This window comes from Archocentrus centrarchus, chromosome 22, assembly GCF_007364275.1.
Source record: "Archocentrus centrarchus isolate MPI-CPG fArcCen1 chromosome 22, fArcCen1, whole genome shotgun sequence".
Classification (NCBI taxonomy): Eukaryota; Metazoa; Chordata; class Actinopteri; order Cichliformes; family Cichlidae; genus Archocentrus; species Archocentrus centrarchus.
In genome coordinates, this window is record NC_044367.1 from 163,489 (window position 1) to 179,626 (window position 16,138).

A 16,138-nucleotide genomic window follows, 5' to 3' on the forward strand; every position below is an offset into this window, starting at 1 on the left:
TTCAGCTTGCTTGGTCAAGCTCATAGACTATGTAAAGACAGATGTAGATTCAGGTCTTAAACCTGCATTCTTTCTAATGTACAGTGTTGTCCTGAGTGAAACTGTAGCCTTTCCATTACTGCACAAACACAAAAATGTTGTCAAGTGTTATGTACCGTTAATAGCAGCATTTGGTGTAATTTCCATGGGATGAAAAGGGTGGTTATGGAAACTGTTTGTGGCACTCATTGGTGAAGTTGCTGCTCACTCCTTCCTTTGCCACTGATTTTAGGTCACTTGTGTAACCTTAGTTTCGGCTTTGAGCCCTGTACATTTGTGGCAGCTTTTGGCCCTGGCACCAGTCTTTTTTGGGGTGGAAATGCATGGAACCAGTTCAAGATTAGGCACCATGTTCATTGCACAGGGGAACTAGAGGACTTCTTTCCACTGTGACAAAGTTTATATAACCTGGTGCTGGCACTATTTCCAGTGTGCACCATGCTGATCAGAGATAATACTTTTCTTTCCCACAGAAAGTATGGCTGACTTGGTGCTCTTTGAGTTGAACCAGCTTACATTTTGACAGGCTTGACACAAGCATTTTCCATCCATCCTATCTTGAAAAGGCTGGGGTAATTTATATTGTAAGAAATACAATGACACCATATTCATGGAAAGTGGTGGTGGAGGATTCCACTTAAAGAACAATAATGAGAGTTGTTGTGCTGTGCTGTTGGCAGCTTTTCTGGCACCAGCATTTACAATGTAAATAGGTGGAATCAGTTCTGGATTGGCATCAGCATTGCTTCAAAGAAAAGTGGTATAAGACTTTGAAACCCTTTACTGATCATGTCGACACAATCTGAATTATTGCCCACATTGCCTAATGTATTATATCAATAATTAATAATCATAACAATAACACATCTATGTTATTTGGTAGATGGTGCTCTCACCTTGCCCTTGATTCTGCTCTCCTTCCTCCTCCTCTCCTTCTTCATAATCCACCTCTTCTACTGCTTCCTCCTCCTCTTCTGCCTCTTCCGCTTCCTCCACCCTCCCTTCATCGCCTTCTTCTTCTTCCTCCTGCTCTACCTCTACCTCCTCATCCTCTGCTTCTTCTTCCTCTTCCCCCTCTCCATCCCCTCTCTCCACTTCCCCATCCTCGTGCTCCATTTGCTCTACACCGTAGTCCATGTAAGCTTCTATCTCCTCCTCTTCTTCCTCCTCCACTTCCCCCTCTTCTTCCTCATCCTCTATGGCTCCTTCCTCCTCCTCTTCCTCCCGGTCATCCATCTCCTCTGTTCCATCCGTCTCATAGCACTCCTCCATTGTGGAGTTGTCCATGTCATCAAGGTAGGTGCTCCTCTTGGGGGATGTTTCCAGGGTTTGTCTGTCTATACTCTTCCTCTTCTTGGCCAGGGGGCAACCGTACACACTGCAGAGACGAGATAAGAGAGCAGCCATTAGCCGTTAGCATCACCTGCCCATAAATGCTAATTCTCATTTGTGCCCGGGCCTGTGTTTAGAAAGTATATCATACAGGAGCAAAAAAAAGTCAAAAAAATATCAAACTTTCCCCAAACAGCCTTAATTAGACATGCACTCATTAACTGATATACAATAAAACACTCAGTTTCTTCTACTAAACAAAGAGATTGACTCTCTATCTTTGCACGGAAGCAAAAGGCAGAAGATTCAGTTTATTTTCCACATTCATTGATATTCAGGTACCATCCGTTTGTTCTTCCGGCAGAAGAAAATCACTGTGCATACCCTGCGAGCACTTTGTTCCAAACTGATATGTCCTTGTTCCGAAGTGAAGCAAAACACATCTGCTTGTCTGGAATTGACTGTAAGGGGGAAAAAAGACAACCTGTAGCCTGATTAATTGAATCTTGCCGAGGCACCTCAGGTTTTAATGTATTCTCCGGCTCCCCCCCCGGCAGCAGGGGGACAGATCCTAATCTGATAATCTGATAATCTGTGTATTTGCTCCGGCTATTGATCACAGGGGCTTAATCCATTTGATTCATCAAACCTCAGAGAGCCCCGAACTCCTACCTGGCCCCCTGAGCTGCCTGTGTGTGTGACTGTTTGTGTATATTGTGGCTGAGCGCACACATTTGGCACATTGGAACAAAAGCACCCACACAGTCAGAATTATGATGAGTTCTGCTGAGTGTTTTGGCCATCAAATAAACCCCCTGTCCAGGCTGGAGTGCGAGAGAGCTAAACACGCTTTGGGCATGTTCACTCGGCTGTGAAATATCCCTGGCTCCCACTTTTACAACCTCTGGATGTTTCCCCGGGTTCTGCACTAGTTAGAGTGAGACCTGATGTGAATGAATGGCATGGGGCGGCATGTGAGGGGGAGAAAATGGCAGCTGTTAGTCACTGTGAGCTACTTTTGTGGTGGGAAAAACTCAGTGCAGTGGTTAGATGGTTTCAGGTACCCACTTTTGTTTCCTCTTTTCCTCTGCTTTTCTGTCCAATATCCTCTCCCTCGCTCTCTTTCTTTTTTCGTCCATCAGTCAGTCAGCTGGCAGGCTCAATCTTGCCCAGCCCTGAGATTCCTTAATGGTCTGACCCCCTGCACCCCCCGCAACCAGGGGGCTCATTTCATTAATCTAAACCCACATGGAAACTCATTCCCTGCCTGACAACCTCTCCCCCAGGGCAGCAAGAAGGTCTGCGGGACAGTGAGGGAGGGGGTGGTGGCGTGCTGCAGCACAGTGATCAATAGTGCTTGTGACCAAACATCTCAAAAGCACATTAAAATGCCACTCATCCCAGCCCCGCTGTTCCAGCGCCCTCTCCAAATAAATCAAGGGCCAGTCCCAGCAGGTTAGAGGCTGCCAAGGCAGGCGGGCTGGCAGGAGAGGGGGATAGGTGAGTGGGAAGAGTGGGGGGAGGGGGTGGGGATGGAAAGAGAAGCGGTGTGAAAGGCAGATAAACACCTCACCCCTCCTCTATCTCTCTGTCTTCTGGTCCTGCTGTTCCACCTTTATTTGACCAATGAGGCAGTCCTGCAGGCGATAGGTACGATGCGATCTGCAGGACACCATCACTTTATTCTGTGTGTCACGTATGCTGTCCAATAGCTGAGAGAGCACCATATAAACCAGTGTTTTTCAACCTTTTTTGAGCCGAGGTACATTTTTTTCATTGAAAAAATCACGAGGCACACCACCAGCCAAAAATGTTAAAAAATGATACTCTGTAGCTTATATTAACAATATAGTCATTCTTATCAAAGTGTCTTGAATAGGAATCAAATAAACACAAAAAATATAATATATATCTTCTTTCAAATAAAAAGTGCACTTAACATGTCCACTTCAAAAACACAGCTTGAACATAACAAATGCCACAACAATGTGGTCTTAAAGTAGAAAACTTCAGTGTTTTGCAAACTCTAATTCTGTCCAAAAGCATTCTATTACCAGGAATAACACAACACAACAATACATGAGAAAGAGGCAAACTCACAGCTAATGTCAGTTTAATATAATCATCATCCATAAGTCCCCGTACAATGTTTTAATGGATGAAGGTTATTGTTAACTATAATCCTATACCACAGATCATGGCATAATCGGCTCAGTGTACTTCAAAAGTGCCGCCGTTCGCGGAGTTACGGCAACAATTTGCGTAATAACACCACAGTAATACCCTATATTGGTTGTGAAGTGCAGTTTCTCAGCTTTCAGAAACTGTTTGAATTTTTCCAATAGGTCGTGATATTACGGTAATTCAAAGTTCCTTTGATCAGCCGCCTCAGGCTCTGTGCTAACCAGCTGTTCGGCTAGCAGCAGCGATCGCCCGGCAGTATAGAGTTATAATATGTATGCTGTGTGAGCGTTTCAGATGGCTCTCATGTTGCAAAACTACCGCTGCAAACTGTCGGTCTGGGCATTCAACTGGTGCTTTTCGTGCCTCCAGTTTCTTGCTGTCGGGTTTTAAAATGATTGTGTTGAAGGAGTCGCTCTCATGCCTCCGCTAGTGACGACACTCCCTGGCCAATCAGTGGCATGCTGTACTCCACGTCACATTGTATCGCCTCGGATTGCTTAGAACCCCGGGTGAGTAGGTACGGAAAAAGGACCGGCAGAGTGTACCTGATTCTAATGGAGATGCCGTCAAATCGCGGCGAATCGAGTCAACCCGCGGAGAGTCGTTCCGTATGGAAACGCAGCTCAATTCTCTTGTCTCTATGCACAATGTAATTCGCTACCTGCTGCTATCTAGTCTAGTGATATGGAAGAGTAATACACGATTATGTTCCCAGTCACTACTACAGCACAGACACTCGTGGCATATTACGTGCCGCGGCACACTGGTTGAAAAACACTGATATAAACTGTATACCTGAGTATCAGTATAATGACAACAAAGCTGACTTAGACGTGATGAAACCACCAGTGCCAACCTTATCCATTCACAACAGGATTCTGCTACATGAGATAGCTGTCATTGTTAGAATTGAAAGCTGATACACTAGTGCTAGCTACCATTATCCCAAAGAGAAGGGCCCAGGGTCAGATTTGATCCCAAAAAACAGACAAACCCTCCATGAATTGAACCAACTGATGTTGACCATCATTTTCCCCTGTCAGCCAAATTCCCACTAACCTAACAACAAGCTGGCTACCTTAGGCCTCAGTCACACAGGCCTAGAGACCAGTCAGCAACCCTCAGCATCCTCTGGTTGCTAGGGAAAAATGTACAGTACCAGTCAAAAGTTTGGACACACTCACGTGAGTGTATCCAAACGTTTGACTGGCAGTGCACATTCTCTGACTGGCTGGCGAATGACTGTTGGGGGTTGCTAGCTGTTGCTAGATGAAATGGGTTGCAAGGATGGTGCTGCACCAAAAATCTCCGGTGATTGCACTGGTTGCTAGCAGACTGCTGCAGGCTCCCACATTTTGCATGGAAGATGCTGACTTGTCTGCAAACACTCAACATTTGCTGTCTGAGCTGCATTGAAACTTGGAAAAAAATGTGACACAAACCAGAAATGGAGACAGCTCTCTTTCAAAGTAAAAACTGTGCCTCACTGCTGAAACCAATGTGTTTCAAAGGTGAACGGTCTCCATTTCTGGTTTGCATCATACTTTTCACAGTTTCAGAACCACTTATCGAGACAGTGAGTGTTTACAGGCAAACTACAGGCGACCACACCAATCTGCTAGCAACCACACAAGGAGGTTTCTGGTACAGCACCCTCTTTGCAACCCATTTCACCTGGTGACAGCAAGCACCTTCCCACAACCACTAGCCAGCCAGTCAGGAAATAATCATTTTTTCTTAGTAACTGGTGGTTACCATGGGGTCACTTTCTAGGGCTGTGTTATTGGGGTTTAACAATAAGTTTCACCGTGACCACCCCTAGCGAGCGGTGGTTGCCAGGCAGTTGTCAGCCAGTGTCTGGGCCTGTGTGGCTGGGGCCTTAGCTTGCTCTCTCTATTTATCTAAATCCCCTGTGAAGTGACATAAGAGTTAGTTTGTATCCTTATGTGGACTCTGTGTTGGAGTCTGCTGCGGTCGTTTGGTGACGTTACTGATTAGTGGATTCCATTTCAAAGCTAACGTTAGCCAATGTTGCTCAGCACGGGAAGGCACTGAAGCGAGGCACTCCGAAATGAGCATAAGCCTTTTATCTTCTGGATTTTCAAACTGTCAGAGGCAACCAAGAGTTGGGGAAGGTTTCGTATTTTAGACTATATTATACTGTGTTCACAAATTAGCAATAAAGAAGCATTTAATACCTGAAAAATGCTGCACGGAGCATGTTTAACTTGGTGTTTGCTGTCAAGCATTCTGCTCCGGCTCACTGGCTGACAGGTATTAATGTGACTACACCTCAATCAAAACAATGCTGTTGAATTGCTATAATTGCTCTGCAACATCAGCTATTGGATAGCAAATAATAACTGCTAGCTTGTGTATTTTTCATTGTAGTTTTAAAAGCAGTCGAGTACACTTCATTATTTCAGGTCAGGCTTGTACAAACAGGAATGCCTTTTAGCAGAGAGTGAACATGCTTTAAAACCTGACTCTGTTGAAAATTCCACCTACAGTCCAACAGACATTTGGATCCCATTAAAGAGTTCCTGCTCGCTGAAAGCAGCCACAGAGATTCTTATGTAAATGACTTTTAATCACGCTGCCATTGAGGAGTGTTGCATACAGAACAACCTGGCTCTCAGGTGTCCTCTCATCCCTGAGCTGTCAGCTTGTTGTGACACGGTGAAAGGTGTGTTTGATCCACGATGACTAAGCCACAGGAAGCCTCCACAGCTCGCCCATCCCACGTTCCCTGGCTCTGTCGCTCTGTGACCTTGGCTGCAACATTCGTCATCACAGGCACTGCATCCCACTCACTGCACTTGGCAATTAAAATTCCTGAAATAATTAAAAAGAAATACTGCAGGCACTGTGCAGAGAAAGGAAGGCGATGAGAAAATACTGCACTATCCTGACTTTAGGTTTGGCCCCGGCAGAATCACAAAGTCCTCCAAGAAGAGTGAGCCATACGAGAGGTAGCAATCAAAAAAGAAAAGAGCCTCAGATCGCAAAAAGACCACTTCATATTTTATGGAGTGGGCATCCTTGGCATTATAAGATGGAACAAATTCTATTACTGTATGAACAAGTGGCCTTTTAATGCAGAAAAGAAACCTTTTGGATACGGAGAGGGCCCCATTCCCCGAGATTTAATGTGAAGCAGGAGAGGGGGGCAGCCGGAGAGGGAGAGCTCCTGTTTGGCTAATTTTGGGCGACAGTTGAGCGACTGCTGGAATGCGACAGCGTTCCACGGTGCCTTTATTAGCAGTCATATTAGCGGCTGTTCGCAGCAGGGGCAAAAGCTTTAGCCAGTCATTAGCATCACACACTATTTGTCTCCGTGACGCACGGATGAGGCGGCTGCTGCTGCCTCCTCTCACTGCTGCTTTTTTTCCTCTCTCCCTCGTCATCTCCTCCTGTCACTAAACATTCCCACCTCAAATTTCTCTGTCTGTTTTCACCTGCTCCTTTTTCCTACAATACGTCGTCTTTCTCAACCCATTTTTTTAGAATAACATTACAGGGTGGTATCCTTTACACAATTCTCAGAACACATGATTTAAAATCACTACAGGTTCTACAAATGTTATGGAAATTTAATGTAGTGACATAGGCGGCTGTTGCTGTAATATCTTTAATGTCTGTCAAATAACAACCCTCTGTTTTTAAAGATGCCATAACTTAGAGGTAACTTAGAGGGAACTTCATATATTACTGGTTCTCTGAAAATTCTGACAATGTCTTGAATGTCCCCTCATTACCAATGACTTAGACCCCATCAGGTTCTCATATGGCCAGTAGGGCACCATATAGGAATGTTTTCTAAATATTCCAAATGTCTACTATATAATACTGCTGTTGAATAAAACACTAAATAGATCATCTTAAATTCATATTGGGAACTTTTTTCTTTTAGCTCCATACGTGGTCTTTAACAAAATGTTCTCAGGAGACTGATTGGGAACATTCATTAAACATCCCAAACTTTAAAATGTTGCATTGTGACCAATAAAAAACTAAATGGAAAGTCAAATGGGGAGTGTTACTGTAAGATCAACTTGCACTGAATTTTCTTATTTAGTTCTCAAAGAAGTGTTCTCATGTTACCAACAGGCATCATTTTGTGAATGTTCACTAAACATCCCAAATGTTGCGTGTCATGCTGCAATGTGATCAATGAAAAAACAGAACTGAACATCTTCAGATTAAAAACCAGTTTTAACCCATGTGCGAATGTTCTTGTTAAGTCCTCGGTGAGATTTGACCAATAAGGAAACCTCAGTCATGTAGAGAACAATTTCATAAAACCAACTCAGACTCATATGTGAATGTTCCTATTGAATCCCCAATGAATGTTCTCATGTGCAATAGGGGAACCATATGGTGATGTTTTCTAAAGCTCTCCGATGTTCTCTGTGTAATGTTGCAGTATCACCAATAAGGAAACCTAAAGTGGAACATATAGGGAATGCTTTTATAAGACCATATTTGACACACATAGGAGTCTTCAAAAAAAGGTTCTCTTGGGAACCATGTGGGAACAATATCTAAACATGCTGTATGTACCCTGTATTATACTGCAGTGTGACTAATAAACAAGACAAATGCAAAGTTTTTATAGGAACAATTTAGCCCCATATGTCTTTTATGAAATGTTCTCATAAGACCAGCGGGGAACCACTTGGAACACTTTCTAAACTTCTGAAATGTTGTTTATGTAGTTTAAAGCTAGAAAAATGGGACAGCTTTTTAAATTCATTCAAGGAACATTTACATGGGATGAAGCTAGACCCATATACAAACATTCTTAAGTCCTCAATACAATGTCCTCAGAAAACCAATACAGAATCATGTGGGAACGTTCTCTGTACATTCCAAATGTCTTCCGTGTTTTGCTGCAATGTTACTACTAAGTAACCAGCAAATGGAACATTCTATTAAAGTTATATAGGGAATGTTGAGCATTTCAGATTCATATATGAATGTTCTTATTAAGTCCCCAGTGAAATATTCTCAAAATATCAATAGGGAACCATGTGGGAACGTTCTTGAAACATCACAAATGAATTGTAAAGAAACCAAAATGTAAATGTTCTCCTAAAGTCATATAAAGCAACATTTCCATAACCAACATATGAGCTTTTGAAACATTCCTAATGTTCTGTGAGGTTTTTGACATTCAGCACCCTCAGAGAACCATTAGAGAAACAACCAGCATGCAACATCATCGGCCCATGAATTTCCTCCTATATTTCCACCTTCTTTTCCCATTTTTCGCAACCTCTCTTTCTGCCTCCACAGAGCACAGCAGAGATGGAGGGAATGCACCACCTCTAACTGTGCTCCCTATCCAGCAGGAGGATCTATAGACATGTGTGGCAGAGCCCTGTCTCCATGGTGATACCCTCCAGAAATCCATGAGGGATTCACCATCCTCACCGCCAGCCAGCAAGGAGAAAGGAAAAATGAGAGAGGGAGGCAGGCGGGGAGGAAAATGGGAGGCTATAGAAGGGAGGCAGATGAGCGAATGTATGTTTCTGTGCATGTTTGCATGCATGTCCTCAAGTCTTTTCTATGTGTGTGTGTGTGTGTGTGTGTATGTGTAGAAATATGGGGAATATGTGGCAGCAGAGTTGAAAAGAAAAGAAGAGTTTTGTGTGTGTATATGTGTGTGTGTGTGTGTGTGTGTGTGTGTGTGTGTGTGTGTGTGTGTGTGTGTGTGAAAGAGAAGAGAGGATCATTTCAGAGCTGTCAGGCTTCTCCCGCGAGCAGGGGAGAACAAAAGGCAGCGTCTTGGTGCAGGAAGCTCAGCGCATGGCAGACGCTGCAATTTGGGGCGTTTTCTGGCGGCTCAGGCTCCAGCTTGGATATCAGCTGCTATCACCCATTCACACCCTAACACACACACACACACACACACACACACACACACACACACACACACACACACACACACACACACACACACTTATACTGCAGAATAACTGTCAGACTGTCCTAAAGCTCATAAAATATTACTTCATAGTAGCAGTATTGGAATAATCCTCACTGTCAGGGAAACTTACATGATGTTTGGAGGTGTTGCAGTTACAAGTCCACTTGGATTTACACAGAATTCTTAATAATAAAAACATAATTTAAGCATAATCTTTTCATGTTTAGTTTCTGAAGAAAGCATTAACATGCCACAGTCACCATTCCTTCAGCCGTTTATTTAAATGGTTTTAGACAGTGAGTGCAGTGGTGAAGTAGCTGAAAGGCAGCAGGCCCCCAAAGACACGCTGTTCATCTCTGTTCACTGCTGCAGCTCTAACGTGCAGCCTGCAGCTACTAAACCCAACTTTTAGTCAAATACTCCACTTGCTCTGCCTCAACTCTTGCCGTTAACTCTTGCTCTTGTTTTTATCCAACCCTCTGCTGGTGTCCTTACTCCCCACTGCTTGTTGAGTCTCCTCCTTTATCCTGAGCCCAGCGAGAGCCTTGGAGCTCAACATGGCTGAGATACAGAACAGTGCAGAAAAAACAGTCTCACATGTGCTGAGCAACATCTCCCTACAGTCATTTTCACTCCTTGAATGCTGAGTCTCATTCCAGAGGTCTCATATCCTAACATCGTGTTCACTGGAGCACTCAGCACTTGATGGATGAGCCACTAGCATAGCCACTATCAAGTGCCTCCACGCTGCATTGTGTCTGTCTAGGCTCTCAGTCATCCAGGTCATGGTGGTCTTGAAAAGAAGGCAACTGGAAGTCAGCTGGACTTCTTTTTGGGTCATTTGATGAAACAAAAAGAAGCCCAGTTTATTTTCAGGCATTCAAGAGTCTTTTTAATGGCCACCAGGGGGCGATACCTGTTGTTTCAAAACAGATTCCCAGTTGTATTGATGTCAATGTGAAAACAGACTTCAGGCTTGACCTCAGTAAACAGTCTCCTGATGAATTTATGGCTCAGTCATGCGATTGGCCAGTTTTTAGCCAATGACCTTGTGGTTTGACCATAAGCTCCACCCCTTACTCGTCACATCAGGTTTCAAAAAAATAAGATGGCGACAGCAAAAACACTCATCACAAGGGATCAAAACCGGGCTTCACTAACCAGTGGGTGACATCATGGTAGTTACATCCATCTTTTACATCCACAGGTGTCCACATGGCAGTATCCACCACAGGAAGTCAGTTCATACCAGAGCACCAATTTTTCACCAGAATGAAAACACTTATACATATTTTTTTTTCTGGATGGAACCAATATGGTGTGGTTTGGGGATGGAAGACATGAGATGCGATAGCTAGCTATCCAACAATGAAAAGACTGTCATCAGTTTCAGAGTCACTGTAGTCAGTGTTTTAGGGCAGAAATACTTTGGTTAGGTTAACGCATATGGATGGAGCTTAAATGATCCACCACTGATAACCTGAGTTGCTATGGAGAAGAGGATTGGTGCAATCTGATGTGAAAGATGAAGGATCCAAGCAACCATATGTAATGAGTTGGGAGTGAGATCCAGCAACAGCAGTATGTGACACGCTGGGAATGAGCTTGTCCATCCAAGACCAGAGCTTCTAACTTATACCTCCTTTTGTGTTATCTGCCAACTACCAAAACCCACACTTGAGGCAAAAGCACCTCCTCACAGGTTATTGTGTGACTTACTGATAGTATCCCTATTAAGTAGCAGGAGTGCAGCTGGTGTATGGATGTGATGGGACAAGATGAGCCAGAGCTGCTCACACAGTTTTTGTTGTTGTACCAGATGAGGTGCTGAAAGAGCCAAAGGAGGAAATTTTGAGCTTCATAGTAAGAGCAGAGCTGAAATGATTATTCTTTGTCCTTGCTGGGTTATGTTAAACTAACGCTTGCCATACACTGGAAGACATCTAAAGACAGTCGGAAGTCAGTTTTTAATCAGAGACAAGAAGATTTTTGCAAAAAAAAAAAAAAAAATTTTACAGGGTCTCTTTTTTGCAAGATTGCAGCTAGATTCCCTTTGAGATGATTTCCCTTCATGCTTCTGGTAGAAATTCACTATGAGAAACAGAAGCAGCTTTTGGCCTCAGCTGCCTTTATGTCTACTGTGGTTTGTTCTGGGAAAACAGGCCAAAAGAAAAAGAGGAGATGCTGCAGAATGTGAAACGACACTCTCTGGGGAAACAGAGAAAGAGCTCTTGTTGGTTGTTGACAGTGTTCATATGACTGAACTTCACTACTTGCATGACCCAGAACCAATAAAAATTAATATTAAATATGTCAAGATGAGAAAAATGCAGCTCTCTCTGAGCTTTCTGACCACTCTACACCAGACTGAGGTAACTGCATGTGTCATGACTTTAGCAAAACTGTCAGGATCTTCTTGCTGTACTGGACATTTAAATAGCTTAAAAAGTCTTTTGGAGAGAAGCTGAAATGACTACAATAAAATGTGATTTTCACATACTGTGCACCTCATTATGAGTAAATAACTAAATATTTGGAACACACATGCAGTAGTTTAATGCTAGATCATGAAGCATGTGTGTTTTGAGGCTCCCTGAATTAACTCTGAGGTTGGGGATTTAGTCGGTTATTGATCTGTGTTTATCGTACAAGCTACTTTGCATAATTTTCCAGCGGAGGTTCTGGGCAGAGAGCTCATCGGGCAGCAGATTCAGGGGGTGTAATGCGGCTATCTGTCATGCTGCAGCTAAAATCACTCCTGGATTAGCCAGGTAAGGAGTCTCTCCACCAGCGTAATGACTTCAATCAATCACCCACAACTCAGAGGAACATACACAGAAGCCAGTGAGTTAGCTGCTGCCCCATCAGCCATTTTGGAAAAGGAGCTCCTTCTGTGGTTTGCCTATTTGTCAGTGAAGGCCACAGTGGAAGCTGTTTATTTGGATGAGCAGATTTGTTCCCTGTACTGGATGTCGAACTTTGTTGTGCAACACTGCTAAAACCTGCAGTGCGAAGCTGTCTTTTTAAATCAAAGTACATATCTTCATGTCCCATTTCTCCAGATTTCCATCTCCAGCAGGAACCAGCAGGCTTTCTGCTGAGAGCCACAGAGCAGCTGGGGAACAGCGAACGTATGGATGCACCAACGCACGGCTGCTTCCGCTCTTTTCATGGGATTTGTTGACAATAACAAGAAGCACCAGCCTCATCCTTTACTGAATTCTGGCTTTCAGAATAAAGTGTCTGCCCTTTGTGTGTTTCATTGTGATTCCCACTCTGTGTCATGTTTACTAAGCCCTGTCTCTTCAGCAGTGGAGGAGGAGGAGGAGGGCTTTTTGACATTGATGTAATTTAGTTGGCAGCTGCTCTAAGCGGAGGGCTGGCCAGAGGAGGGAGGCAGGGGGAAGGGAGGGCTTGTGTGGGGTTCAGGGGTTAGAGGTCAGGATGTGCCTGGGCCTGAAGCTGGCCCTGAGCAGCCGCCTGCCCCCCGCTTCCCCTCTTCATACCCATCATGTCCCCCTGGCACACTCCGTGCTCACCGCACATGATCTGTTATTCCCTTTGATGTCTTTCCTTAGGGATGCAGTTATTAAAAAAAGAAGAAAAAAGAGGATGAAAAAAGCATAAACACCACCTGTTTATCTGACGCTGGATGATGTCAGAAAGGTAGTTTGCAGGCTTGTCATAAAATGCACAGGAGGCAAACAAGGGGGAATAAACAAATGTCATCAAAAAGGAAGTCGCATGTGTGTGCCACTGTACATTTAGCACCCCTGGCTTTGAAATGCTTTCAAAGGCTTTTTTAACAAATGCATTAAAGGTTCATATGAGGAAAAACTAGACAGTAGAATAAATTTAATGCAGTGATTCTCAATCAGGGGTACAAATACCCCAGGAGGTTCTTCTGCAGTATCCTATATTATACTATATCACAAAACTAGAAGTTACAAGAGCAGAAAAGCAAAAAGCTACCTAAAAGTAATAGATAAACAGCAGAAACAGCAAGCCAAAATAAATTCCTAAATCATTAAAAAGGTTAGTGTTGGTGTAAAAAGTGAGAGAAATGTGTGGACCACAGCTGTTGATATATAAAAGGATATTAAAATAAAGTATATTTAAATATACTGATAACAAATCACAGCAGAATTAAAAGGCTTTGAATCTGTGTGACATGGTTAACTGTCAGTATCTATAGTGGGATTAAAACAGTAATAGAAAATGAAGGTGTGCATTAGCAAAACAGCTGGTTAAACTCTGTGGTGGGAAGTAGCAAAGTACAAATACTTCATTACTGTACTTCAGGTACTTTACTTGAGTAGTTATTTTTCTGACTACTTTTTACTTTTACTCCTGACATTTTCCAAACAGACTCGCTACTTTAGATTTAACACATCTGAGGGAAGTTTTTATTTCCCATCACTGCCTTCAAACATCAAACTGATCTCAGCCTAAATGGTGAAAACATTAACATATAAAAGACAATTTTATTAGCACTGTACTCAGGGGGGGCCGAAATGAGTGCAGATATCCACAAGTTGTGGTTGCGGTACTTCAGCATCTAGTTAGCACTACAAAAGAGGAGCAAGCATAAAGGGAGTAACATGTTGTTGCAGGTAATATCAAATGCAACATTTCCATAAGCCCAACAAATATCAGCAAACACACAAACTGTACACAAAAAATCTGCTGGAGCTTACAATAGAAATGATGAGTTAGAATTTAGATTGGAATAATGTTTATATTTTTAATATATTTTTAATATTTTTTGGGTGGCGCTGTCACTTGGTGTTGGCTCTCACTGCGGTATTGTATCACTTCCTGTTCCTGTTTCGGAGCACAGTGTTTTGCTGTCTGTTAGCTGTTATATCTGTATAACTCGATTTATCTGGATAATAACATATTTTAGTGTAATCTTCACCTACATTAAATAGCATACTCTTTGCTGAATCACCTGTATTCACATTACTCACTTTATTTGTTTTTAGAAATTCGCTAGCTTAGCTCAGCTAGTAGCTTAGCCCTTAGCCGACTCACTAGCAGCATGGCTTCTTCTCCTGTCTCTCCTGCACTTTCCTGCTCTGGGTGTCACATGTTTAGTTACTCCTCGGCCTCCTTTAGCAGTAACGGTACTTGTAATAAATGTAGTCTGTTTGTAGCTCTGGAGGCCAGGCTTTTTGATCTGGAGACTCGGCTCCGCACCCTGGAAAATCCTACATCTAGCCAGGCCCCTGTAGCGGGTGCGGACCATGGTAGCTTAGCCGCCGTTAGCTCCCCCCCAGCAGATCCCGAGCAGCAGGGAAAACAGGCCGGCTGGGTGATGGTGAGGAGGAAGCGTAGTCCTAAGCAGAAGCCCCGGGTACACCACCAACCTGTTCACGTCTCTAACCGTTTTTCTCCACTCGGCGACACACCCGCCGAGGAACAAACTCTGGTTATTGGTGACTCTGTTTTGAGAAACGTGAAGCTAGAGACACCGGCGACCATAGTCAAATGTCTTCCAGGGGCCAGAGCAGGCGACATTCATGGAAATTTGAAACTGCTGGCTAAGGCTAATCGTAGATTTGGTAAGATCGTTATTCACGTCGGCAGTAATGACACCCGGTTACGCCAATCGGAGGTCACTAAAATTAATATTGACTCGGTGTGTAACTTTGCAAAAACGATGTCGGACTCTGTAGTTTTCTCTGGGCCCCTCCCCAATCAGACCAGGAGCGACATGTTTAGCCGCATGTTCTCCTTGAATCGCTGGCTGTCTGAGTGGTGTCCAAAAAACGACGTGGGCTTCATAGATAATTGGCAAAGTTTCTGGGGAAAACCTGGTCTTGTTAGGAGAGACGGCATCCATCCCACTTTGGATGGAGCAGCTCTCATTTCTAGAAATCTGGCCAAATTTATTAACCCTCCTAAAAACTGACTACCCAGGGTTGAGACCAGGAAGCAGAGTTGCAGTCTTACACGCCTCTCTGCAGCTTCTCTCCTCCTGCCATCCCCCCAAAACCCCATCCCCATAGAGTCGGTGCCTGCTCCCAGACCACCAAAAACCAAAGCTAAAATCAGCAAAAAGCTATTTAAGCATAAAAATTCAAAAACAATAAATAATACAGCTTCATCAACTGCACCAAAAAATAAAACAATTAAATGTGGATTGTTAAACATTAGGTCTCTCTCTTCCAAGTCCCTATTAGTAAATGATTTAATAATTGATCAACGTATTGATTTATTCTGCCTTACAGAAACCTGGTTACAGCAGGATGAATATGTTAGTTTAAATGAATCAACACCCCCGAGTCACAGTAACTGTCAGAATGCTCGAAGCACAGGTCGAGGAGGAGGAGTAGCAGCAATCTTCAATTCCAGCTTATTAATTAATCAAAGACCCAGACAAAGTTTTCATTCTTTTGAAAGCCTGACTCTTAGTCTTGTCCATCCTAATTGGGAAAATCAAAAACCTGTTTTATTTGTTATTATCTATCGTCCACCTGGTCCTTACTCAGAGTTTCTGTCTGATTTCTCAGACTTTTTATCTGATTTAGTGCTCAGTTCAGATAAAATAATTATAGTGGGTGATTTTAACATCCATGTAGATGCTGAGAATGACAGCCTCAACACTGCATTTAATCTATTGTTAGATTCAATTGGCTTCTCTCAAAA

General features: G+C 43.3%; 1 protein-coding gene across 1 annotated transcript in view; it reads right to left on the reverse strand.

Annotated features, from left to right (window-relative positions):
- The window catches only part of myt1lb (myelin transcription factor 1-like, b), a 145,832-nt gene that overhangs the window by 57,974 nt on the left and 71,720 nt on the right, over positions 1 to 16,138 (reverse strand). Inside the window, exon 5 of the mRNA XM_030718267.1 lies at positions 936 to 1,417. Within this exon, the coding sequence (XP_030574127.1) occupies positions 936 to 1,417 (482 nt within the window). The remainder of the gene's footprint in view (positions 1 to 935; positions 1,418 to 16,138) is intronic.